The 26,295-nt window shown below is 43.7% G+C and overlaps 1 protein-coding gene across 2 annotated transcripts in view; it reads right to left on the minus strand.

Annotated features, from left to right (window-relative positions):
* Positions 1-4,640: 4,640 nt before the first annotated feature.
* UXS1 (UDP-glucuronate decarboxylase 1) overlaps positions 4,641-26,295 on the minus strand; it is a 149,784-nt gene continuing 128,129 nt past the window's right edge. The window contains exons 13-15 of one of the 2 annotated variants that reach the window (XM_029604867.1): positions 23,835-23,892; positions 6,408-6,511; positions 4,641-5,504 (exon numbers count right to left, since the gene is read on the minus strand). In XM_029604867.1, coding sequence (XP_029460727.1) covers positions 5,373-5,504; positions 6,408-6,511; positions 23,835-23,892 — 294 coding nt within the window. In that variant the 3' untranslated portion in view covers positions 4,641-5,372. The remainder of the gene's footprint in view (positions 5,505-6,407; positions 6,512-23,834; positions 23,893-26,295) is intronic. The other variant, XM_029604868.1, reaches the window with a different exon arrangement.

Consider the following 26,295-nt stretch of genomic DNA (forward strand, 5'->3'; position numbering starts at 1 on the left):
AAATAAGGTGTGGGGGGGGGGGGATTTAGGTAGGGCTGGGGGGTGGGTTAGATAGGGGAAGGGAGGGAAAGGTGGGGAGGACCAAAAAAAAACGTTCCCTCCAAGGCCGCTCTGAAAAGCCTTTGAGGGAACGGGGAAAGCCATCGGGGCACCCCCTTGCGCGCGCTGGCCCTGGATTTTATAACGCACGTGCATGTTATAAAATCGGGTGTACATTTGTGCGCGCCAAATGTACCCCCCACGCGTAACTTTTAAAATCGGCCCCAATATGTTGGGGGAGGAATAGCCCAAAACAGAGTTCCGACCCTTATTTTTAGGCAGAGCCAGCAGGGATGTTTTTCTCCAGCACCTCCCCCTCCAGGCAGCCTATATGGAAGAGGAGAGGTAAGCCCGGCGCACACACAGAGAGAACGGCCACTCTGCTCCCTATTCCAGGTTCTCCCCCCTCCCTCTTCTCCTCCTGTATTGCAGGGCACAAAAGGGGAAGCGGTGGTACTGAAGCAGACCTTGCTGAGCAAAGAGAGGTTTGAATTAGCACCAAGTTCGAAACTCGGGAGCAGGAGAGCCAATTGTCCTGACTTCAACCCTGGCCTTGACGAATGGCATTCCAATAAAACAGGAGGGTAGGCTATCTAAAAAAAAGCCGTGTGGGCAACAAAGTGGATTAGACGCCAAAGTAGTCCAAGCGTAACTTTATTTGGATGGAGACATCAATTCATTCAAACGCCCGACTCGGGCCGAGTTTCGCCCTGCTTAGGGCTGCCTCAGGGGCCGTGCATATTAGTGCCCTCTATTTATATCTCAAAAAATATATTCGTTGAATGACTGCACCAAATGTCTGTTAAGTCTGAAGTTTGCTAAATGAATAGCGATGCGTATGTCTCCGATCGAGCACACCAGGCAAATTCTTGGCGAATGGCATTAACCGCTCACCACTCTCAAACCTTTGTGTATCCATTAGCGAGGGCTTCATTTCTGGCAGAACGGAAATTCTGCTACCTTTTTTCTGGGACCCGAGTAAGTGGTGTAGAGCCAGCAGCGGTTTATCGATTTTGGCTACCCTGTGGAAACAAACAGACCAGCGAGGTTAGTTGCATGAAACATTTCTGGCACTCCAGTCCTTGCAGGACGCAGAGAAGAAGAGAGAGGGTTGGAACCGCTTACCCTGGGCTTGGATTGTTGTGCAATTTCCCGGCAGAGTTTAGGAGGCCAAGGAAAAAAAAAAAGAAAAAAGGGGTGAATACTTCTCAGCCCCACTGCTTCTGCTACTCCCGCTGTCATCCTAGGCCTTGCTGCCTCTGCTGCTAGTGACCACGCTGGTGAGGGTAAAAGGGCCAAGAACGTGAATGACAGGGTGGAGAGGGGGAGTGAATGAAGGGATTGGAGGGGGAAGGGGAGGAGATGTGGGAGGAGAAAAGAATGAGACAGGAGATCGGAGAGGCTGTGGGTTGCATGGGGAGAGGGGGAGAGTGAGTTGGGATCAAAGGTGCTGTGGGGTGTGAGGGCATCGGAGGGACTATGAGATGTGACTGAGATGATCAGTTGGGGGGGGGGGGGAGTGAGTAAAGTGATCGGGGGGGGGGAGAAAGTGAAGGAGGGGATAGGATTGGGTGTGGTGGGGAGAGGGAGAAGGAGAGACGAGTGAGGGGAGCACATGGCTTTGCTCCTTTCCTTCTACTCCCAAGAAGTCAAAGAGCTGGCCCAACACCCCTGTCCAAGGAGAGACAGTGCACACACCAGTCTGTTCCTGCCCCCCCCAAGACAGAGGCGAGCCAACTCTCACTTGAACAGGAGGACTTTACCGGCTGAGGAGGGAGGGAAGAGTTACTGGAGAAGGTGGCTTCCTAAAGAGAGGAAGGACTTGAGGATCACCAGGAATAGGGGGTTAGACCTAAGAGGCTTTAGGACCACCGGAGAATTTATGGAGATGCCACAGGGCAGAGTGGAAGGGTTAGAGAGAGAGCTGCATCCTATCTGCCTTCTTCTCCTTAGGCCAGTGATCCTGCATCTCCAACCCCCGGCCGACCCTTGCCTCCCAGCGCGCATTGAGCATGTTAAGAGTGAAAAGTGTGTTCGAGTGCGTGTGAGAGAGTTCACACCCACTCTTTTGCACAGGTCACACCCTGCCCTGGCCCCACCCATCTTCCCCCCAGTGTCAGTATGCACGTATTTGAGCTGTGTGTTCACTTTTCCCCCCCACACATCATCCTGCATGGATTTTCAGAATCTGATTTCCCACATAAACTGAGGCCCCCTCCTTCAAAAGACTACAAAAGGTGTAAAAAAATAATAAAAAAAAACCAAACACCCTTATTTTTTTTTTTTTTCCTCTGAATTAAGACAAAACCATGGTCATATTTCACCTTTTTCTTCATCCAATACCACAGGAGGTGCAGAAAAAAATGTGTTCTTCATTACGGGACTTGAGGGTATCGACCATCATCTTAAGGAATGCCAGACATCTGGAAAGTAGCCGAGGAGTTAATCCACATAAAATGTTCAATGCAGCCTTAAATCTTTTGCAGATCAAGTTGACAAAAAAAAAAAAAGGTTTTGTTAATGCTTTTTGATGAAATTATGTTGTAACTATTCTCTTATTTTGTGTTTAACATAGTCCATAAGCCCGGCTGCTTCCAGGGACTCATTTAAAAAAAAGCCTTTGTCTCGATCTGGCTTTTTTCCCGGTTTCCTCCTGCTGCTTTGTACTTCCCAAGCTCAGTTGGAGGCAGGACTGGGATCCGGTGCCAGGAGCCTTCATGCATTTTTTTTCTCCTATTTTATATCCCCAGCTCTTCATCCCAATAAACCTAGTCTGGTCATTGCAGTGATGGTCCTGGGCCAAAGGTCATGGACTCTTTCTGGAACCATGCAATCACGGGGCCCTATCTCTGGCTATTAGGAGTCTTCCCTTAAGCAGAGACATTGAATTCCACCAGATCCTATGCTTTTTTTTGCTGCCAACCTGGAGTGTGTAAGGTCCAAGTCAGGATCAAACCGGGGGACCTTGAGTTGTGCACCTCCATGTGACTTGCCAAATCAAATTTAAATTCATACATTTTAAGGTTTAAGGTTTATTATTGCTTATATACCGTTGTCTCAGCATAGCCTTCACAGCGGTTAACATAACATTAACATACAATAAAAGAAATTACAATCAGTTATAATAATAAAAGAAATAAAGGGTTTTATGAAAGATATAAAAGTATATTAATGAAAAGTAATATCTGAAGCCATAAATATTAAACCAATAGAATACTAAAAGCATAAAACATACTTCCAGTATTTTAAGGTTAAAAAGAGGTAGAGCCACCTTTGATTGTACAGTTGCATGCTTATCTGTTTCTCATCTTCATTATAAGCCACATGGAATAACCAAGTTTTAAGTTCTGCTTTAAATTCATTTTTTTCCTGCTGCATCCTTAGTTGCACTGGTAATGTGTTCCACAACTTTGATCCCGCAATAGACAGTGCCCTCTCTCGTATCTGACTAAGATGTGCCGATTTAACGATAGGGATTGATAAAAGACCTTTATTAGCGGATCTAAGGCTTCTCTGTGGGACATGTAATCGCAAAGCGGCATTAAGCCATTCTGTTCTTTCTCCATAAATTATAGTATGTATTATACATGCCGCCTTATAGTGTATTCTAAAATGTACAGGCAACCAGTGTAATGCTATCAAAGTTGGCGTAATGTGCTCAAACGTATTTTTTCCTGTGAGGATCCGAGCTGCGGCATTCTGGAAAACTTGCAAAGGCCTAATCGTAGACTGAGGTAGACCAAGCATCAAAGCATTACAATAGTCGAGATTAGCAAACAAAGCTTGAAGCACCGATCTAAAATCAGAGGGTTCCAACAGTGGTTTCAGTCTTCTTAAAGTTAACAGTTTGAAATAACAGTCTCTCAACTTCATGGTAATATGTTTTCTCATATTTAACTCAGTATCAATTGTCACTCCAACATCTCTTGCAAAGGATGCAGGAATCAGATTGGTATTCTCAAACTTCAATGGTGGAATAATACCATGGGAGTGTTTTCTCTAATAGTATAATTTCGGTTTTTTCTGTATTAAGGATTAATTTCATTTGTGATAACAGTTTTTTTAATGGCATCTAAATAAATAGTTATGAATTTATAAGTAAAATCAAAATCATGTTCAATAGGTACTAAAAACTATATATTTAATACTCTAGACCAGAGACTTCCGAAGCCTGTCCTGCGCCCCACTGCCAATCCAATTTTCAGGATATTCACAATTTATTTACAATTTCCCTCCGCTGCTCAGAGTGACTCACACATCAAAACACCAAACAGATAAATAGCAATGCATATGCATGACAAACTAGCATATATAGGCAAACTGAGCTCATGCATATTCATTGTCGATACCCTGGGACGGGTAAATTTATGATGCTTTATATCAGTTACTATATTATGCACTATGTTTTTACGTAGTACATATTTGTTGCCTCAAACTGGGAATGCTAAGAGCAGCCTATAAAAGAATTTTCACAGGTCATTTGCTATGGCAGAGGAAGGCAAGGGCACCACATCCATTGTTTATTTAAAATTTACGTATAAATAGCATGGAACTGAACTAAAAGCAAAATGCAAACTAATAAAAGCTTCAACAAACAATATATGTGATACATTTCAATATTTTATTAAAATAGCATATTCAACCACTGGTAACCAATAATACATTAAGTTTTTTTTTTTTTCCCACATGACAATACAGTAGTGATTCAAAATAGCCTTATCCGTGACCACCAATGAAAATATTTTAATTCTGTGGCTAAATCTAAATCCCTAACCAAAAAAAAAAAAAAAAGTTTTCAATTTAAAGAAAAAAAAGTGTAAAGCTCTCCAACAGGATTCCATTTCTGCAATAACTAAATGCACTAGTAAACGCCAGGGCCCTACTGCTCTGACAGATACTTCTAGCACTTTTAAAGTGTTATTTATATATGCATAGAACATCTCATGTTTAATAAAAGTACCCATTTTCATAAATAAATCGGCAACTTCCATCCCACAAATGCATCTTCAGCTTCAAAAAGAAACCAGTATATTCAACTGTCCAAGGACAGTCTCGACAAAATGATCTTCACAAAAAGATAGAAAAAACTTGATGCTTCTACTCTAGTGGACATAAAAAGACAGGTTTAAAAAGTGCAAGGCAAGGATTGCAGTTTGTTTTTTGTTTTAATTTTGTTTTTAGGCACATCCATTTCTTTAAAGCAAGCTTCATGATGAAAATCCAGTTTGTTCTTCATGATACCTGTTAAGTTGTCCTTTTTTGTTTAAAGAAAGAAAAAAAAAATACATCCTGTAAAACGTTAAATAGGTGTCCCGTCCTGCCAAGTGGAGTGTTCAGTTAAGCCTGGATCTTCCTTTTTTTATTCTTGCAGGCTTTGGTTTGGGGATGTATTGATTATTTGCCTGATACTCCAGTTCTTTACTGAAGTAATGAATGGTTTTATTTAGACCTTCTTCTAGTGGAACCTGTTTTTTTTTTTTTTAATAAAGGGAAAAAAAAAAAGAAAAAGATTAGAGCTTAGCACAAAGATCCGTAATAAATCAAGGCTGCATACTGGGCCTTTGCCAGAAAAGCTAGACTCATGGGCAGATTATGCTTTCCTGGCAAATAAAATATGCTATAATACAATAAACACACACTGTCTTCAGTAAAAACATTAAAAAAAAAAGCCAATTCAATAAAAAGTCAAATAGAAAAATGTATAGACCAAAAAAAAAAATCCTTCAATATTTTAACTGTCCTAGCTGGTTGGCAAAAATAAATCAACTCATTCTCCTAATTACTGACCCCCAAATAAATATTTTTAAGTTAGTGTAGTGCTTTAAAGTGAAAGGGTGTGAAAATAAGTGAAAAACAGATAAGAATCAAACCAGTCAATCCATTATGAATTCCAATTCCTTGTTCAGCAGGGCTGGCTGGGCCCTGGCACACCATCTGAAGCCCAAGGAAAGCGGCTGCTGTGACAGTAGCAACGTGGAGGGTATGTCTTATAGAAGAGAAAGGTGCCTCCTCCAGCCCCGGGGGCAAGCACCGCCATCACCCAATTTCAAATATATTTACCAGCAAGGTCAACTTTCCCATACATTTCTGAGTTTGGAGAATTCATAATGGAGATGCATTAAGACTAGATAATTAGAGTGCAAATGCATCGCTCTGAAGGAAAAAAAAGGGGTCAGGAATCATGAAACATAAAAAGTAACCAATGTAATTATTACAAACATATACTGCCCACAGCACAGCTTGAAATATCTTCACAAAACTTCCTTTCAAAGAGTGCAGTGTTACAAACCATAAACTGAAATCAGCTATCTGTAATGACAAAATGCGGTTTTACATTTTAAACTTTTATATCATCTTGTTTTACTTACCACAGGCTCCCAACCAAGTAATAATTTGGCTTTCTTAATGTCAGGCTTCCTTCTTTGAGGGTCATCTTGTGCTTCCGACAGAAACTGAATCTGACTTCCACTGCCTGTCAAGAATAAGAATGAACAGTACAGATATAAAGCAGAGCTGCTTACCTGGAACAGGTGCTCTCCGAGGACAGCAGGATGTCAGTCCTCGCACCTGGGTGACATCATCAGATGGAGCCCAGCGCAGAACTTTAATCTCAAAGATTCTAGAGCTTTCAGCCTGCTCTACTGAGCATGTGCAGCTGAAGCCACCTTTCTGCATCTCAGGCAGTGTCCCTCAGTTCATGATATAGCAGATAGAAGGGAAAAAAACCAAAAAACTCCCCCCAAGGGAGGCGGGAGGGTATTCTGAGGACTAACATGGAATCGCAGGAACACTTCGACACAGGACAAAGAACAAAATAGCGCAATATAAAGTCCACCGCCAACCTAATACCCTCAGGACCATCAGGACCTATTGATTGTTTAAAGTAACCCTACATGTTCTCTGTTCAATACTATGTTTATTGTTTAATGTAACGACCTTATTGATTGTTTAATGTAACGCTACACGTTCTCTGTTCAATACTATGTTTATTGTTTAATGTAACGCCCCCCCGGCGATAGTTGTGTTATATGGAAACCGACTTGATTTGACATATATATATCAAGAAAGTCGGTATATAAAAACCCTAAATAAATAAATAAATAACATCCTGCTGTCCTTGGAGAACACTTGTTACAGGTAAGCATCTCTGCTTTCTCCAAGGACAGGCAGAATGGCAGTCCTTACACATGGGCAAATCCAAGTTAGAGGCTGCTGAAACAGGAAAAATGGGGAAACTCTTTAGTGCAGAAGCATCATTCCCCCACACATTTTGGTGAGGCAGCCTACCTATAAGGGCTATAGGAGGGGAACATTGGGTTTTTCACCTCAAAGAGAATGGTGCGACAGTTAAAGCATGATACGCAGCAAGATGTCCGAAGGCAGGGGCGTAATGCGAGCACAGGGCGAAAAGTCCACTGAACTGCACAAAACCCAATCCAGTCAGAGCTTCCAAACAATGAACTAGAACCCCCCTGGATACAGGAAAATACATAAACTACTACCAAGTACAAGAAGAAAAAAAAAAAAGCTCTTGGATCAAGTCCGCAAAGATTTTGTCTTTGGTATCACAAGACAACTGAAAACCAGCTGGGGCTAGACAGCCCAGCAGAAAGAAAACTGCGGTTCTCACTATCAATCGAGTAACAAGACAGAGTGGGCATACAGAGCAATGTCCAAAGTATATCCAAAAGCAACAGCGGGCATGGAATCCAAAGGCCTGTCCAGAGAAGCAGCGGCAAGGAGCATCAGGATCTGCAGCTGACCCCACCTGCTGAACTACAAGTATAAGACCTGACCTCCAGGGCCAGACTGGATAAAAACGGGGCCTCCACTGGGAGCCCCCATGCCAAGATGCTGAGCAGGATAGAGAGCTGTGACTGAAGCGCAGCTAAATGGATGTAATTCACCATCAGGGGGAAGCACCTCAGCCAGGTGAGAGGATCGCATTCCCTTCCATGAAGGTATATGCGACAACCACTCCCATCAGCCCCCCCGCGGCTTCCTCCCCGACTGTCTGACAAAGTCAGTAGAAGTGAACACCACAAGGAGGCAGACCCCTGGGCTGGGACATCTCCCAATCCTATGAACCTCCTGCCAGGGAGTTACCTCTGTGGCAGGTACAGCCCACAGGGCCCATTCTCTCCTCAGTGAACATAGGCAACTTATACCGAGAAAGAAGTCCATAAGCCTCTCTACTACTGACAGCGAAGACTGGAATGCTGCAGGAGGCAGCCCCTATGGAAGAGGACATCCTCACCGATCTGGAAATCCTAAGGGTACCAAAGGAAGAGCAGTCTGATCAGCAGAGCATAAGCACAGGCATCAACCCTATGGCTCAAGATTCCCCCTTTTTCCAACCTCATAATGTTGTGGCACACAAGCGGAAACATCCAGATGGATAGGGACTGCCTTGTCAGCCAATGAATGCATATACTGACAAGGTCACCTCTGAAAGAGGACATAAGAACTCTTAAGTGACTGCATTATGGGTGGGGAGCCACTTTTTCGAGATCCTCTACCCCCGACCCAAGCTGCCCTAGCTATGGCAAGCTGTCGGAAGGCAGACACATCAGTCAAGAAAGAGGGAGGAGAAATCTCCCCTCAGAGGTAGAGTGCCACCCAAATGTGACACCAAGAGGTAGGAGCGGCATGAAGTGAAACTATGCATCTTGTGCTCAGCAGGTATCCAAACAGGTATTCTGCCCACATGAATCCTCATCTGCTACTGGGAAGCAGATTTCTTGGAGAGGAAATCCCCATCTGTACGAGGAGCCTCGATCCAGGTGGCTCATCGCTTGCTACACGGCATCTCCGCTGCACAGTAATGCAATAGACAGTGAAAGTCATCTAGATGGCCCATGTTGCTGCACTGATTCATACAAATCAAGGGCTGTATCATTGCCTTGGTCAGAGCCACGCACCAGAGAGGAAATGTGCCCTGAAGACTCCCCCTAAAGGGGATCCAGAGCATTAGCCAATAAGGGAGGCGGCCCTGACATCATCCTAAAAAGAGAGTGAATAGGAATGCATTCTCAGCCAAGATATCCCAGTGTTCGTGTGTGAGGTGTTGCCACTGGTGTCATATAGCTTCCCTGAGTGCCAGACACATGAAGGCACTAGAAAGTGCCCATGGCTCTACCTGCTGATGGCTCCTGATAGCAATAAAGAGTAGTTGCAATGATATACCTTCGGTGCCACTGCCTATGCCATGGCACGCGATACCAGAGATGCCCTGTATGGCACCTATCATATGTGATGGAAGGAAGGGCATGCAGGGAGTCTACAGCATCCAGGCACCTTCCACAATAAGAATGGTGTTGATGGCGCCTGTGGCAATGATGGTAATGCCACTGTCCACGGTACCCAGGCACTTCACACTGCCAACAGCGATGCTAGCACCCCAGTGGTGTGGCATAGATGACCCCCCCCATCAGTGGGGACCCCACCTTCAGCGCTCCACTGTCCTGATGATGCTCTATGTTGGCAGTAGCATTCACCACACTCAAGGAAGGGCAACAGTGCTAACTGCAATGCTCTATGTTGCTTAGAGGAGCCCTTTGATGGTTCCTCCATGGCACCCCCTGGCACATACAGCATCCTGTGACACCTACACACTTGATAGTGAGGGCACCTGTTGGAACTCCATGCGATGGCGACCCATGCACTTGAGAGCAAACATGGTGCTCGATAGCAACCATGAGCACGATAGTGGACATCGCTACAGATTCTGATGGCATTCAAGATGCTTACAGTGCTTGGTGGTGTCCACAGTATCCCTCCAGGTGCCTGTTTGTGTCCTTGGCACTCAACGATAACCCTTGTGCCTGATGGTATAGAGAGCCTCAATGAGGCTCAGTGGTGCATGGCACTCAATGACATCCATGGTGCCCCTGGCGCTTGATGGCAGAAGTGGCACCAGGTTCTTCAATGGTGCCCACAGCATCCCTCTCTTTAGTGCCAATGGTACTTGTTTGAGCCACTGGCACCAGACAGCATCTATGGCACTCACAGCACTGGATACCTGCAGCATTCACCAGTGCCCATGGTACTCGACCAGATGGCATCAATGGTGCTCGATGGCATCCATCGATGGTGCCCACAATGCTCAACAGCATTCATGGTGTTTGACTGCATCCGTGGCGTTGCTGGTACCCCTGGCACTATGACTGTCATGTCACTGTGTGTTCGACAACATCCATGCTTCTCTACAGCATTGATGGTGTTTGTAGTGCCCATGGTGCTGGATGGTGCCCATGGTGCTCACTGGCAGCAACGTGTCAATAGTGCCCATGACGCTCAATGGCCGCCATACCATGGTGTTTGACAGCACTCGTGCTGCTTAACGGCACTGATGGCATCAGTGGCACCCGCAGTGCCTGATGGTGCCCGCTGGCATTGAAGGCACCCGTGGCCCTCCAACCACTGCTCTGACTAGCATCAAAGGTGTTCGACTGTATTGTGGTGTCCATGATGTCCAAGGCTCTTGATGGTGTCGAGGGCATCCATGGTGTTTGATGGTGTCCACTGTGCTCAATGACGGCCAGAGCTCTCGATGGCATCCCTGACATTCAGCGGCAACTGTGGTGCCCCTGGCGTTCAAATGCACTCCTGGGGCCATCTGTGCTCTGGCATGGATGTGCGCGGGCAACAGATTCCTGACATGGCATCAATGGTGCATCAGCAAAGCTGATCGCCCATATTCTTGCTCACCCTCTGAAGGAGATTCAGTACCAGATCAATCTGAAAAGCAGGAGGGGAAGCTACATCTTCCAATATCAGCCAAGGAGACTAGTTTCCAGAGGTATGGGAAGGATGAGTTCTCCTCCCCCAACAGGAGCATCTGGTCCTGAATTCCTCCTCGGTTGGAACTCCATCAACGGCCTGCGGTCAGATAGAACATCCTGGAACTCCTGCCTGGGTAGGAACTTTGGCAAGTCCCCAAGCCAGAAGCCTATTTGGACCACACACGGAATGCACACTGCCAGTCTGAATAGGCACCTAACAAAGGTTAAAAAAAAAAAAAAAGACATTAAGGAGAGGAACACAGCAATAATCTGTAGATGCAGCATTTATTAAGGGGAAAAACCTGTCAGCTGCACAGTGCATGCGGCCCAACATGCAGCCAACAGAAAGGTGCAAGAAAGACAACAAATTTAACCTAAACAACTGCAAGGGGTGGGTGACCAATTGCCTGCTTATGGACAGGGCAGTCCGGTTTTTAAGCTAATTATACAGTGTCTGGTTGCAGAGGTAACCGGACACTAATGTCCAGTCAAAACTGCATGCATGTCCCTGGACCAGCGTCAGAACTATACTGGCTGCACATCATCCAATCAGAGAATGGCATGAATGAGTCTGGTGTCTGCCCTCCCCCTCCAATCAGGTGCCTCGTCTTTGTAACAGGAAGCTGAGGCAGCCACAGGAGGAAGAGGAGGAGCGGGAGGGCGTTGCAGATAGAGACTGTGCCCTGCACATCGGGAGTTCAAGCCTCAGCTAACTTCCACTACTTCTGCTCCCTACAGCTTGCTCAGCCATTCATGCTGTTCCAGCACTGATGCTGCCTTTTCCCCGGTCGAGACTTGCATCACCCGCCACCACGGCTGCCTCTTCTATACTCATAGCTCACATCATGGCTAAGCTCATTAGTACTGCAACCTCTTCTTCCCACGTCTACAAATGTCCTCTGCTGGTAGCTGCCTGCCTGCTACTCACTGCAGGATATACCTCCCTCCCTCCCTCAGGTCTTACTTTACCTGGCTGGCACCTTCCCCCTTTACTCCCCTCCCTGATTGCCTATTTTCATGCTTTCTTGTTTTCTATTCTACTTTTTTTCTCTGGTGCCCCCTCCCAAGTGTCTGCCTCTTATTTTCTCCTGGCTGCTGTTGCTGCAGCGAAAGCCAGACAATTCAGGCAAGTAAACATGAATTGTCTATAAAGAAAAAAAAAACCAGAAACCATCTTACTCTTATTCCCTTATCATATCAGAATTATCTGGTGTAAATAAAAAAACATTTAGTATACTGCAGTGACCCCATTCCTGTCCCTCTCCCTGCCCAGCATCCCCTATCCTGACCCCAGTCTACCTCCTTCCTGCTCATTATCCTGCTCCCCCCTCAGGCGTGTTTGCTGGGCTGCCCACTGCCCCAGGAAGAAGTGGTGTGGGGAGTCTCCTTGGATGAGATAACCAGCCACTTGAGCCACCAGCTGCAGACAGGTTAAGGGGCACTGATACCACTGGCACCCGACCCCCTGGTGACATGCATCAGCGCCCCTCCCTCACATACCCTGGGTGAATGCCCACCCCTTGAGAGTATGTGGGAGTTAGAGATGGAAGAGGGTGTGTCCGTGTGAGAGAAAGGGAGCATGTGTGTCCGTGTGAGAGAGGGAATGCGTGAATGAGCATGGGTGTGAGATAATGAACGTGTGTGTGTCTGAGAGAAAGTTTTTTGGGGCTCCCCCATCCTCCTCACCCTTAATAAACCACAGCAATCCTGGAAATCCAAAGTTCCCAGGTACGGAGAATATGAAGATTTTTATATCCTTATTAGTTTAAATTGTTGTGCATTATTTGATGTCTGCTGTTTTGAAATATTTTATGGGTATTTTGAAAATGTAACAATATATAAGTTTAATTATTGGATGTTTTGTTCATCAGCTGTATTGAAATATTTTTTTCTTTTGTTAGTATGGTTTTTCTATTATGATTGATGTTGTATAAATCTATTTTATTTGTTGTTTTATGAAGAATTGCAATGTTTGTGTTTTCCATTGTTTCAATGGATACCAAGTCATGGCTTCTTGCGGTTTCCAGTTCAGTTTTTGTTTACATGTTTCTATTTATACTTTACGGTCTCCTTATTTCACAGTTGTTGAAGGTCTTTCTATGTTTTGCATGTGTGACTGAGGTGAGGTATTCTGCTAGCGTGTAGTTCCTCTGTAGGGCTCTAAAGTATCTTGGCTTGTTTTGTTTTCCTAATAGGAGGTGTGTATTGGAGTTTTACGGCCTGGTATGTATATTCAACATTGCTTTTTCAAAAGTAAGGTTGTTACTATTTGAGTGATGGAAATTAGTGCTGGGACAGGAGGTTTACTATATTCTGATTGTTTACGGATGTCTTTTGGAAGGCCAAGCCCATACCCAACCGTACATTACAGTAGGCCCAATACTATATGGGTTGTAAGCATTTTCTTGTACAGGGTTTTCTGGTTGATACCACAGTATTTATTTTTAATTTTTATATATCGACATTCTTGTATAATATACAAATCATACCGGTTTACATTAAAACAGGAGATGCAGGAAAAAAGTTTCCTTTGTCAAATACATTTAACATTAATAACAATGAAAATTGTTAACAAGGGATAACTATGAAAAAAGAGTATATGTAAATACTTTGAAATTTTAACCTCAGAAGACTGTACTTTGAATAGCCTCTCTCATGTAAAATCTATTATAATTGCATACTTTTTAAGTGTGTGTGGAGAGGGCTATGGGAGGAGGGGGCACGGGTCTATGAGATTTACCTAGGGCTCCTAATACTCGTGCACTAACTTTGATTGGGGTACACAGTAATTGTTTGCATAAGGCAGCTAAAAAGCTAGCACCGGTCCGCTCTGACTGCTCCCACAGCAGCCAACAAGGCACCCAACACTGAGCCACAAGTGCAGAGCTATGCACCACAGCTTGCCCCATTGTAGCTGAGCCAGTGAAAAGAAATGGGGAGCAGTCGAATGGCAGGGTCTCCCCTTTTATTGCCCCAAGATCCTGGAAGATAAACTCCTGCCTGTGTTAGCCTCTCAGCTCATTATTCTTTAATGCATAACAGAAACACCCCCCCCCGTCCTCAAGTGTCCAGTCCTGGTCCGTGGAAAAGTTGGCAACCCTACGCAAGGGAAGTGAGGGCAAAATAAAACACCCCAAGGCTCTGCCTGAAGAAACAGCTGCTTGCAGCTCTAGAACTGTTACAGAATTAGCAGTGAGGAGAGCAAAGCTGAACCTGTGACCACACAGCTTTGCAAAAAAAAAATAAAAAAATGAGGGACTCTGCCTGAGAAACAGGGAGGGGGCTACAGCTGCACATGCTCAGTAGAGCAGGCTGAACGTTCTAGAATCTTTGAGATCAAAGTTCCGTGCCGGGCTCCATCAGATGAATAATTGTTTGTTAGGTTTACAGCATTTTTATATAGATAATCATTTTACCAATAAAATGCTTGGATTTGAGGGTTTTGATAACCCTACAACTCCTCTCTGTACCCCAAATAGACTGTTTCAATTGAAAAAGTCAATAAAAATATACAAAAAAAAAAACGAGAGCATTTATTACAGATCGCTTGTGAAAAAGTTAACCTTGCACACATGATCTGCCTATGCTGGCAAAAGGATTCCATTCAGAAGCTAAAACTGAAATCCTCGAGGTGCTCCCTTCCTGAATACCGATTTACTGATTGAAGCAGGAGCTGGAATTATGGTCAGCGTTCTCATTAGCAGTAACGAGTTGATAAGCCAAGGACCAACGCTCAGGATCTACAGCCTCTTCTCTCCTTCCTTTTAAAGGTTTGGTGTAATGTGAAGGAAGAACCTGTCCTTTATTTTCTTTTTGTATCATTAAAGCCATTTCTTGTTTTGCCTCCACTGCTTTTACAATTAAATTCGTGCAAGTTGGAACCGCGATGTGCCGATCGAGTATAGCTGACCTTTGTTTACAGCCATGCTGTAGCCGTAAGGAAACGCACATCTGAAGTAGCAAGCCCAAACTGCAACATCAGTTCCTAATGAGCTGCTGCTCCCTCTTTTTTTTTAATCACTTTTATTTACTTTTTATTTAAGCATTTTATATACCGTCGTTCCAAAAGAAAACCACCACGGTTTAAACAAACAACATTCATATTCTAGGTCAACATAACTAATACATATTCTAGGCCAGGACATCAAATAGATGTTAACTTGGGGGTTTAGGATAGTATTTTGTAATTTATTAGTTCCATTGTAATTTCATTCACTTCGCTCATTATTTATTGCTCATTCTACAAGTATGATCTCTGATTTTTGAAAGTGAAATTATCGGCATATTGATATTTTAAGCTATCAGATATGGGCTTTCAGTGCAAGGTGGCTTAACTACCAGTAACTGCAGCTCACAACATAATCCCACAAATGAAAGCCCAGAAAATCAGGGGAGACTTGCTTTTTTTTCTGTTTAAAAAGGACCAGATTCCCTTTGCTTGTGCATTGTTTTGGCTTTCAGGTGAGCTGCCAAAGTCCACAGTAACCAGCAGCAAAGGGTTGTTTACTACCTGCCAGAGCATGCGGTGAACTGCAGCACTCCATTTTCTGATACAAGATTTACAGAAACATGAATTTAATATATTTTTAATTTTTTTTTTTTACTTATTTATGCATATTTTATATAATAAACATCAAATAAACATTTGAGATGAAATGCAAAAGTCATTAGATCACAATAGCAAAAAAAAAAAAAATCCACCTAAATTCAAATTGCCATAGGAAAAAAAAACCCCAAATCTTATCCAAGACTCAAAGTCCACAAACATTAATCCACAAGGAAAAAAAATAAAATGAAAATAGCCCCAGAGCAGTAAATCACCATTTTGCAATTAAGTAGGTAAAGCATCACTAGACTGCACAATCTTATCACTAAGAAAGGCTTAATTGACAACGCTCAAAACAAAAGAAGATTTTGATACAAAATGCAGCACTTACAATGAAATTTCAGTACAAGCGAGGCATCTAATTGAAGTACTTTGGGTCTCAATGAAAAACTGCTTACACCTTTTCTGCATAGCTTTTGCATTGTCAGGAAAAATCCTAACTTAAAATTTAGGAAAAAAAATCAAAGATGCTTAAAAATCTGACAAAATCCATTCCCAATCAGATTGCAAAATAAGAAAAAACAATCAATGTTGCTGGTGTAATTTTCCCATTAGAAGACTAATAACACAGTCAAGTTCATACTATATTCTGATATGGGTGACACATCCAGCTATTCAACTTTTTTTTTTTTTTTAAAACAGGAACAAATAAGCTCTTATAACAGGGGGCGTTGTACGAGATGGAAATCTTCAGTACTTCCCCCAAATAACGTTTAAAAGCCTCTACAGCAAAAACAGAATGGATTTTGGGAAAATTTATGAAATGTAGATTCCAGCATCTTGGCAAATTTTCTGTATTTTCAAGCTTGGAGTGGAGAAAAAAACCCAGTATCTTTTATAAGCTTTGGAGTATGTTTAACCCAGTGGCGTAGCTACGGGTGGGGGCCTGGGTGGGCAGTGGCTCACCCACTTTCCATTCAGGCCCACTCAAATTTCTTTGCAAGACACTGCAGCCAATAAAAAGCAGGCAGCATCAGCAGGCAACCCAAGGGAGAAAAATTATTAATAAGACCAGCTGGTGTGTCGCGGCTCCCGGTGTCCCACTGCCCCGGTTATACTTCCCTTTACTTTTTTCCTGTCCCTGCAGGCCAATGGGAACCCTCCTCCCTTCTTCCTGCCCCCTCCTCCCTTCTTTCTGCCCCCCACGGGCCAATTGGAAGTCTTCTCCCTTCTTTCTGCCCTGCGGGCCAATTGGAAGCCTCCTCCCTTCTTCCTGCTGGGAGGAGGCAGCCTCTGATTGGCCAGTGGGGCAGGAAGAAGGGGTGGGCATCTCATAGCCTGGGAGTAGGGTGGTTTGAGGGGGGGCTGGGAGGAGTGGCGGTGTCCAGGCCCATGGCGGCGAAGAAGCCCGACCCAGTGGCCGCCACGGGCTGGAAGTGCTGAAATTAAACAGCAGCGAGCCACAAAGAAAAAAAGAGGCCAGCCGCGCCAGGAACCGCGATAGAGTAGGGATTCCCCAAAGCGGCAGTGAGTCGCAAGCACGAAGAGGCCGGTTGCTCCAGGGAGTTTCTCCCCCCCCCCCCCCCCGCCCCATGCAACAGTGAGCGCAGCAGAACCGCGTTTAAAGTAAAAGTGGCACTCAGCTATGCTGATTAAAGATGGGGCAACTGGAGCTCCCAGCGGCCGTAAAAACAGGCAGATGGGGGGCCGCGGGAGCCTAGGGATATCCTGACAGCCAGAAGAAAGGCTTGAGTTCTGTGGCATATTTTTATAAAATAAATGTTTGCTGCTTTGGTGCGGCTGAGAAGGCAGCGGCAGCACTGGGAAATCTGCCACTGCGAAATTAAAGGGGAACTCAGCACTGGGGCTCTAAGAAAAGTGTGCATGAGAGACAAGAGACTGGTCAGGGAGGTGACTGGGGTGTGCGTGACAGACAAGAGACTGGTCAGGGAGGTGACTGGGGTGTGCGTGAGAGACAAGAGACTGGTCAGGGAGGTGACTGGGGTGTGCGTGAGAGACAAGAGACTGGTCAGGGAGGTGACTGGGGTGTGCGTGAGAGACAGAGACTGGTCAGGGAGGTGACTGGGGTGTGTGTGAGAGACAGAGACTGGTCAGGGAGGTGACTGGGGTGTGTGTGAGAGACAGAGACTGGTCATAGGTTTAATTGGTGTGTGTCTGACTTGTGGACCCAAAATAAGAGGACCATAAGGACAGAGCTTCAGCAGCCGCTGCTGCTTCTGGTGAGTGCTATTGGCCTGGAAGGGAAAGGAGTAGGAGAGCTGCTGGAGGGGGTGAGTAAAGGCAGCTTTTTAAGTTTATTTTTCTTGATTGACTGCCATTTTAATTATTGAGTATTATATAATGTGCCTGCTGTTTTGAAATATTTTATTGATATTTGGACAATTTTTAATTTTTATGAGTTTTGTTTGACGTTATTCTGTTCATCGGCTGTTTTGTAACATTTATTAGTATAGTTTTACAGTTATTTCTGTGTGGGGATCTATAGCAGTTTGGCTTGTTCTGTTTTCCTTATAGGAGGTGTATTAGTGTTTAATACCTGATTTAATATTTGTAGTGTTGCCTTTTCATAGATAGGGTTGTTACTGTACATGCCATAATACAGGTGTAACTTTGTGCAGATTAGTTTGTGTGCATTATTGCAGATCCTGGGACTGTGTTAGGTGCTATATTTCTCTTTCCATTTCTCCAGGTTCGCTCTGCATGCAGAGGGGCTGTTTTTGGTTTTCCATTCCAGTTTGTCTCCATATTTATCATTTGTGGTTTTTCTGTACTTGGCGAAGGTCAGTTCAGGGTGTGTGACCGAGGTAAGGTAGTTTGATACAATTGCCTACATGCTAGTAATCTTATTTGTTGTGATTTCTCAATAGGACATGCATTAGTGGTAAATTACTGTCTTTTCATAAGGAAGGCTATTGTGCCTGGTCATAAAGGGAGTTTGTTTTGCTTTTACTGAGATGTCATCAGAACCAGAATATCTTTTTTATGCATGGGTAATGCCCTAGTTCTGCTCTGCATCCATTGTTAGGGGTCAAGGGGGGTCCCCTGGATGCAGAGTGCATGTTTACATGATGATAGCTTAGTAAATAACAAGGCTGGATAGCCTTTTTGTCCTGTCTACCCAGTTATCCTGTCCACACTGCTAAGGATACATCCCAGCTGCCAGCCAAAGAGTGTGACCACCTTCAAGACATCTCTTTATCCAGAACAGTCTTTTTTTCTATTCTTCCTTTATAAAGAAAAGGGGATGAATGTCAGGAGCCCCTGGACTCGATTAGGCAAATGTCAGCATCAGAGGAAGATTAAAACTAAATAGTTGAGCCATAGGAAAGGAAAAGAAGTCTTCAAAGGTATTTATCTGTTTTATTGATACAGATTAATAAGGCATTTGCTCAATTATGGTAAATATTTTGGTTCTATCACACAAAACAACCCACTCACACCACTTGTGTATTCCAGTACACCACTGTGTAAACAGCAATCAAACAAAAAATAATGTACTGGTGTGTACTATAATGCACCTTAACGCCAAATTTACTTTTGTTAGACCCTATTTACTCACGAGGAGGTATCAAGAAATCCATCTTGTTTTTTGTAAAGGGTCTCATTACTTTATTTATTTATTTATTTATAGTTTTTTATATACCGCCGCTCAAAGATATCACATCGGTGTACAATGAACAGGAACTTACGCCGGAGCGTTATACATTTAACAGGATAAAATAAGCATTATACATTTTCAATTTCAACGAATTTTTTACTTTTTAAAGATATTCTTAAAAACAGTCCCGACAAAAATTCATGGGGCAAAAAACTCCCAATTAATAAATCCAATGACGGTAATATAGATATTTATCTACACTGAATAGGTCCCAAAACGTCCCGACATGGCCATGTTTCGGACCTTAGTCCTGCTTCAGGGGAAATGCTGAAAGATGAAATCCAATTCAGGAAGAAGAATAATCCAAACTGAAGTTATAATTCGTGCATATCCTTTTTCTGAGCGCGAGCCAACTTGCAGCTCGCAAAGTTTAAACAAATGGCGACAGACTGGAACCTTTTATACTCGTCTACCGGAAACCACTCAAGACCACTCCCTTAGCGAAAACACCTTGTTACGCTTCTCATTCATGCAGGCTTCTATCACGTCCTCTCCAAAGGTAGAACGTAAGCTATCTAGTCCTCCATTACGTCCTCTTCAAAGATGCGACAAACGCTATCCGATGCCAGGTCCTCTATCGCGTCCTCTGCAAGCAAGGAACAGACGCGAGCCGACGACGGGTCTTCCATCGCGTCATCTTTTAAAGTGTACACTGACTGTGTATAGGCTTCTCTTCAAAGATGCGACAAACTCTATCCGATGCCAGGTCTCTATCACGTCCTTTACAAGCACGAGCAGACGTCGGGTCTTCCATCGCGTCCTCTTTTAGAGTGTACACTGACGGTGTATAGGCTTCCATCACGTCCTCTTACGAGCTGAACCCGGACGCCAAAAGCGTCCACATTGCAAACAATTGTTCAAGGGTCCCTAATATAGTAAGGAAGGTATCCAACTTTATCAAGTATAGTCAAATTAAAGAATACCAATTGATCCTTTCGTTTAGACCATACGGATCTACAGTATTCAGCGTGAAGATCCAAAAATGCTCCCGACGGTTTAATGTTGATTGTATATCCCCTCCTCTTGAATTACAAAATATCTGTTCCAAAATGGACCACCCTAGGTCTGTAAATTGATGGTGTTCTGTAATGCAATGTTGAACCAGGGGGGCTGTAATTTTCAAGGTCTTAATACAGCTCCTGTGTTCTATAAGTCTTGTACGAATCTTTCTCTTAGTCCGACCCACGTATACCAGATTACAAGGGCATTGAATCACATAAATAACTCCAGTGGAATCACATGTAGTTGACTTCGCCCGATGTATTATCACCCCAGAATGGGGAGCCTGCCATTGTTCTCCTGTGATAGCTAAAGCGCACATGTCACAAGATCCACAGATTTGGTGTCCTCCTCGGACTATTTCTTTCTTAGTAGATACAAAATTTGAATGTACAATCCGGTCCCTGATATTCTGGCCCCTAAAGTAGGCAAATCTAGGGCCTGATTGGAATACTGAATGGAGGGATAAAACCCTCCAATGGGTACGTATAATGTTAACAACATCATTGACATGTCGGGAGAATTTCAATATGCAGGTAAGATCTTGACTATACGGACGCTGCTGATATTGTAAAAGCAGATCTCTATTAGCAAAGAGAGCCTGCTTGTATGCCTTCTTAATTACACCCTGAGGATAACCCCTCTGGGCAAAACGTAAAGACAGGGAATGGGCTTGAGACTTGAAGTCCTCTAAAGATGAACAGATTCTACGTAGCCGCAAAAATTGAGAAATAGGGAGCCCGTTTTTCAGCCTTTGAGGATGATAACTAGAATACCGCAAGTATTGATTGCGGTCTGTTTCTTTTCTATACAATGAAGTTTTCACTGAACCCTCTTTTATGATCAGGATATCCAGAAAAGCAACTGAATGCTGATAACAATGTTCTGTGAATTGTAAATGAGTGTCTTGCAAATTTAACCATACTAGAAATTGTTGTAAAGAATCCCATGAAGCCATCCAAATAAAGAACACATCGTCTATATACCGCCGCCATAACAGTATATCGTTAAACCAATCCGAAATGTATAGACATTTTTCTTCAAAATGGGCAACGTATAAGTTTGCAATGTCAGGGGCCACCGTGGCCCCCATCGCCACTCCTTGTACTTGAAGATAGAAGGTCCCATCAAAGCTGAAATAGTTCTTAAACAGTACCAACTTTAACAATTCCACCAAAAAACCCGTAGGTACCCTATGTGGACGGGGGCGACCTTGTAAGACGTCTTGTACCAATAAGAATGCTTCATTCTGGGGGATGTTGGTATAAAGCGACGTGATGTCTAACGTCACCAACCAACAATCTTGCGGCAACAAAGGTAAATCCTGAAGTAACCGGAGCATATGGGACGTATCCTGTAAGAACGATCTAGATCCCAATACAGCAGGTTTCAGAAAAAAGTCTAAAAAATTAGACAGTGGCTCTAAAATAGAGCCCCAATAGGGCGTCCAGGGGGAACTTCCATGTTCTTATGAATTTTGGGCAATGTATATAGAACAGGATGGACAGGATATTGTACCTTAAGTGCACGGGCTTCCCTAGAAGTAAGGAACCCTCTATCAACCCCTTCCAGGATAGATGCTTCAATGGTGTCGGAGAGATTCCGTAGGGTCTTCTAACAAGACTTGATAATAATTAGAATCTAACTGGCGGTATCTCTCTGCTACATATGCATCGGTATCTTGAATGACGATAGCGCCGCCCTTGTCGGCAGGTTTTACTGTCACGTTATGATTGTCTGAAAGTTGTTTCAAAGGACAATCTTGGGCATAGCTCCAATCATATGAAGAGAATACTTTATTCATACCCTGGCGCTTTTCCAATATAGATAGATCTTTCAGTACTAATTGCATGAATGTCAAAATGGTCGGATCAATCGGCCCTGGGGGTAACCAAGTAGACTTAGGAGAAATAATTGATGTATGCCCTATGTTCGTCCCAACATCACAAAAAAATAAACGCAATTGTAATCGTCTAAAGAACCGATGTAAATCAACATGTGTTTGAAAAGAGTCATATTTTGTTGCAGGAATGAAAGAAAGCCCCTTCTCTAGCGCACACACCATATCTTGTGACAATACCTCCCGGGAAATATTTATGACAGCAGTAGATTCCAGTCCTAAAACCTCTCTGTTGGTTGCGCTGTTGCGCCCTGGTCACCGGACCTTCCCAATCTGACGTTCTCGTGCGTGAAGCTTCCCAATCCGGAGGGCGGGTCTGAGCCCTGCCTCTGTAAGGACGAGCTCGATATGCCTCCCGAGGAGGTCCTAAAAAAGGTTGTGCTGATTTGTTTTTATCTTTGTCATCATCTCCACTACTACTGTTCGACTCATCCGAATCCTGAAATGTGACATGGGGACCCTTCTTCGATTCCTTTTTGTTATTTTTCCAAAAATATACATTGTCTTGTTTGTAATCGTTATCTCTCCGAAGTTTTTGGATCTTAAACTGCTTTAACTGATTTTTGAATTGTAAAACAGTCTGTTCTAATTATTTCATGGACGAATCCATGATTTCTGCATTATTAGTATGTTAAGGTGCATTATAGTACACACCAGTACATTATTTTTGTTTGATTGCTAAATTTTGGTTCAACATTCCAGAGGGTTTTAAAACATCTCACAGAATACTGTGATGTATGATGAGATGTGTCTTTATAGCAGACTAGTATATGATTCTTTGTAAGTTATGGGATACTGCCACTTGAGTTCTCTTTAAGTATAATTGAAATGCTTCCATAACTATATATAAGGTTTAGCATTGGTAGCTGCTTGAAGTCATCGAGTTTAAAATATTAAAAGTATAACAGCTGTAGCAGATTATTTAGAAATCTATTGTCAGGTGTGTGTGTGAAAGTATTTATTAATAAGAATATGAATTCCATGGTTCAGACTTTGTTTAGTGCCCGCCCATGTTAACCTTGGGCCCAGCCAAAAATTCATTTCCGGCTACGCCACTGGTTTAACCTGTCTTTCCACATTTTCCAAGCAATTCCCAAGGCCAACAGTCTGGGCCTCCTGTGTATTAAAACTACTGTTGGAGGCAAGTATCATCTACTATCATAGATATCCTTGCAGTCAGGGTCTTACCCAAGCCCATGGCGGCCCACCATATCTTCTCAAGCATAAACTCAATAGGACTGCTCTAACTGGAAGCCAAACTCAGGAATCTTTTGCCCAACTGGAGGTCCAAGGGCCTGAGAGTCCATTACAGATCCTGAAGACGGGACAGCCCTATCCCAGGAAATTCTACCCTCCCCTGGAAATCAATGCTCTTTCCCTGCCATCATCAGATGGCACCGATGCTAAGCAGGGAAGAGAAACCTTTCCCCCTCCTTGGGATCTCCGGGGGCTGCCTCACGTCAGGGCTGAGAACAGTTATTCAGGTCAAGAAGGGAGAGAGGGCAACATCTTCCGTCCCCTGTGGCTTCCGGCAACTGCATGCTCCGAGTGCGATAAAGGATGCAAAATGAAGGGACTCCTTTTGTGCCAGGCTGCAGGATAGGTCAGACATCTCCCCCTTCCTTATACCCAGCCAAGAAGATGGGAATTAGCAAATTCAGACGAGGTGAGTCAGGCTGGCAGAGCTCATCCCGCCGCGTGTGACTGTCTCTAGGATGCCATCTTACCTTGTGCCTCTGTTGTCAAACTTTTATTATTTATGGACGGAGATAAAACTGCTGTTTAGGAGCACGAGATTCACAATTTTAAATTAATTAAAACATGCTTAATGTCTAAGGAATTGTCTGGCATCTTTCCAAACACAGTGAATTTCACTTATGTACTTACCTACAAGGATTTTAATTAACTTGGCAAATTCCAAAATGGTGTGCTCTTCAGGGTTCCCCTGAGGAAAAAAAAACCCAAAAAACTGGTTATAACACAAATTTAAATGATTATTAAAAACAACATCTACCATGAGGAGGAAATCAGAACTGTTCAAACGCAGATTAAAGTCTCAAAGAGAACTAAAGGGTTACTATGTACTGTCAGCTCCCTAGGGGCGCCTCCTCTTCCATGCCCCTGGCAGTTTAAGACGTGGTGACCCACTGAACCTGTCCCCCTTCAAGGGGCGGGGCTCACAGGCTAGTGGCATTAAGAGCAGTTGGTGACCCACCTCTGCACCTTTAAGGGAGACCACCACTCAGGAAAGGGCAGTGCCATATCCTCCATCTTCCCCACCCCCCAGTCCTATGCTTAGCAGCACCCAACAGGTAAATCCATCCCCATGTGCATTCTGGACTTTAGAATATAAGCAGTGCACAGCACAATGAAGCCCTCTTCCAGGGAGCTTACCCCCATATATCTTAATTATGTTATTACCCCCATATATCTTAATCCAAGTTAATTCGACCTGTTCATTGTAAGACATTTACTTGTCATTGTTGTTATTGTTTAAAATGTAAACCGAATTGATCAATAATTTTGTTATTGGAAAGTCGGTATAGAAAAATGCTAAATAAATAAAATAAATAAATAAATGTCATAATGAGTCCCGTGCCTTTCCAATGCATGCAAATAAAGCCAAATTCCTGTTAGAATGATCTAAGCTCCGGTTGCAAAAATCACTGGCCAGCACAAAAAAAAAAATATATATATATATTAATACGTTTTTCACTTGAGAAGCGAGACATGATTTTTGGGTCAGTTTCTATTTGTGTTTTAATGTTCAAAAGTAAAGTGAGATGGATGAAATAGGAGTCCACCATTAAGTAAGCATGTTGCACTCAACTGGAAGCTTATAGCAGGGCAGTGTAGAAGTGTTCCCAGAAAAATATTACATTCATTTTTAAAAAATGAGAATGCACAGGAAAGGCAAACAGAACAACAGTATGGAGATGTGTTCCATAGCACATCAGGAATAATGAGAACTAACTATTTACCTAATAATTTTCTTTTTTTTAGGACAGGCAGATGAATCCAGAACAAGTGGGTTATGCACTCCCACCAACAGATGGAGACGAAGCAAACTGACATCACAGTATACATATACCCCTGCAGTGACATCAGCCTGCCAGTATTCTCTGCAAAAGCAACAGTGGACAGACTAGCAAAAACACTTGGTTTAAAAAACAGATAACCACATCAATACTGAGCTCAGATAAGAATGTAATAGTCCAGTCCCTAGACTAGTGTTAACACCACTAAACTAGAAACTTTAGGCAGCCAAGGTAGGGAAGCAGGATTCAACAGACTGTTAAATGTATAACGCTCCGGCGTAAGTTCCTGTTCATTGTACACCGATGTGATATCTTTGATGAGCGGCGGTATATAAAAAACTATAAATAAATAAATAAATAAATAAATAAATAAAAAGAAATTATCAGGTAAGTAGTAATTTCTCATTTCTTAGCGTCCAGTCAGATGAATCCAGGGCAACTGGGATGTACCCAAGCTACTCCCAAATAGGGTGGGAGGCTGCCTGTGGTCCAGTCAAAACCACATATGCAAAGTTTGTGTCCTCCTGGGCCTGCACATCCAGACGATAAAACCTGGAAAAGGTGTGTAAAGAGGACCATGTCTCAACTCAGCAAATGTTGACAGGAGACAATCTAACTTCTGCCCATAACACTTCCTGAGCCCTAGTGGATTGACTAACAGTTTGCCAGCATCAACGTATGCCACCGTGACTACCTCCTTAATCCAGCGAGCTACTGTAGCCTGTGCGGCCAACTCTCCCCGCCATGAAGGACAAGCAGGTGATCCGTTTTCCGTAACGGCTCAGCAACCACCAGATACCAGAATAGGTCTCTTGACATCCCTCTGTGGCGCTCGATCCTTCGGATCAATCTGACCAACATGGGCCATAGAGAAAAGGCATACAGCAACTTGTTTTCCGGCCACTCCTGCAGCAGGGCATTGATCCCCAACAATGGATCTAGTCTGCGACTGAAGCATCATGGAACTTTCGCATTGTGAGAAGTCGCCAGGTCTAGGAATGGTGGACCTCTGCGATCCAGAATCAGTTAAAATGCCTTGTCTGACAAAGTCCATTCTCCTGGGTCCCAGATTCTCTCTGCTGAGAAAGTCTGCTCTTACATTGTCTTTTCCTGCCATTTGCAAGGCTCAGATCACCTGGAGATGTACTTCTGCCCATTCCATAAGCTGACACCTGCTGGCTCTTTGTTCCTCCCTGCTGACTGCTCTTGGCCAGGTTCACCACCCAGCCAAGCTCCTGCAACAGGGAAAGCACTTTGATGGTCACGCTGCAGCTCTCTTCCAGTGACCCGGCTCGAATCAGCCAGTCATC

This window comes from Rhinatrema bivittatum, chromosome 5 (genome assembly GCF_901001135.1).
Source record: "Rhinatrema bivittatum chromosome 5, aRhiBiv1.1, whole genome shotgun sequence".
NCBI lineage: Eukaryota > Metazoa > Chordata > Amphibia > Gymnophiona > Rhinatrematidae > Rhinatrema > Rhinatrema bivittatum.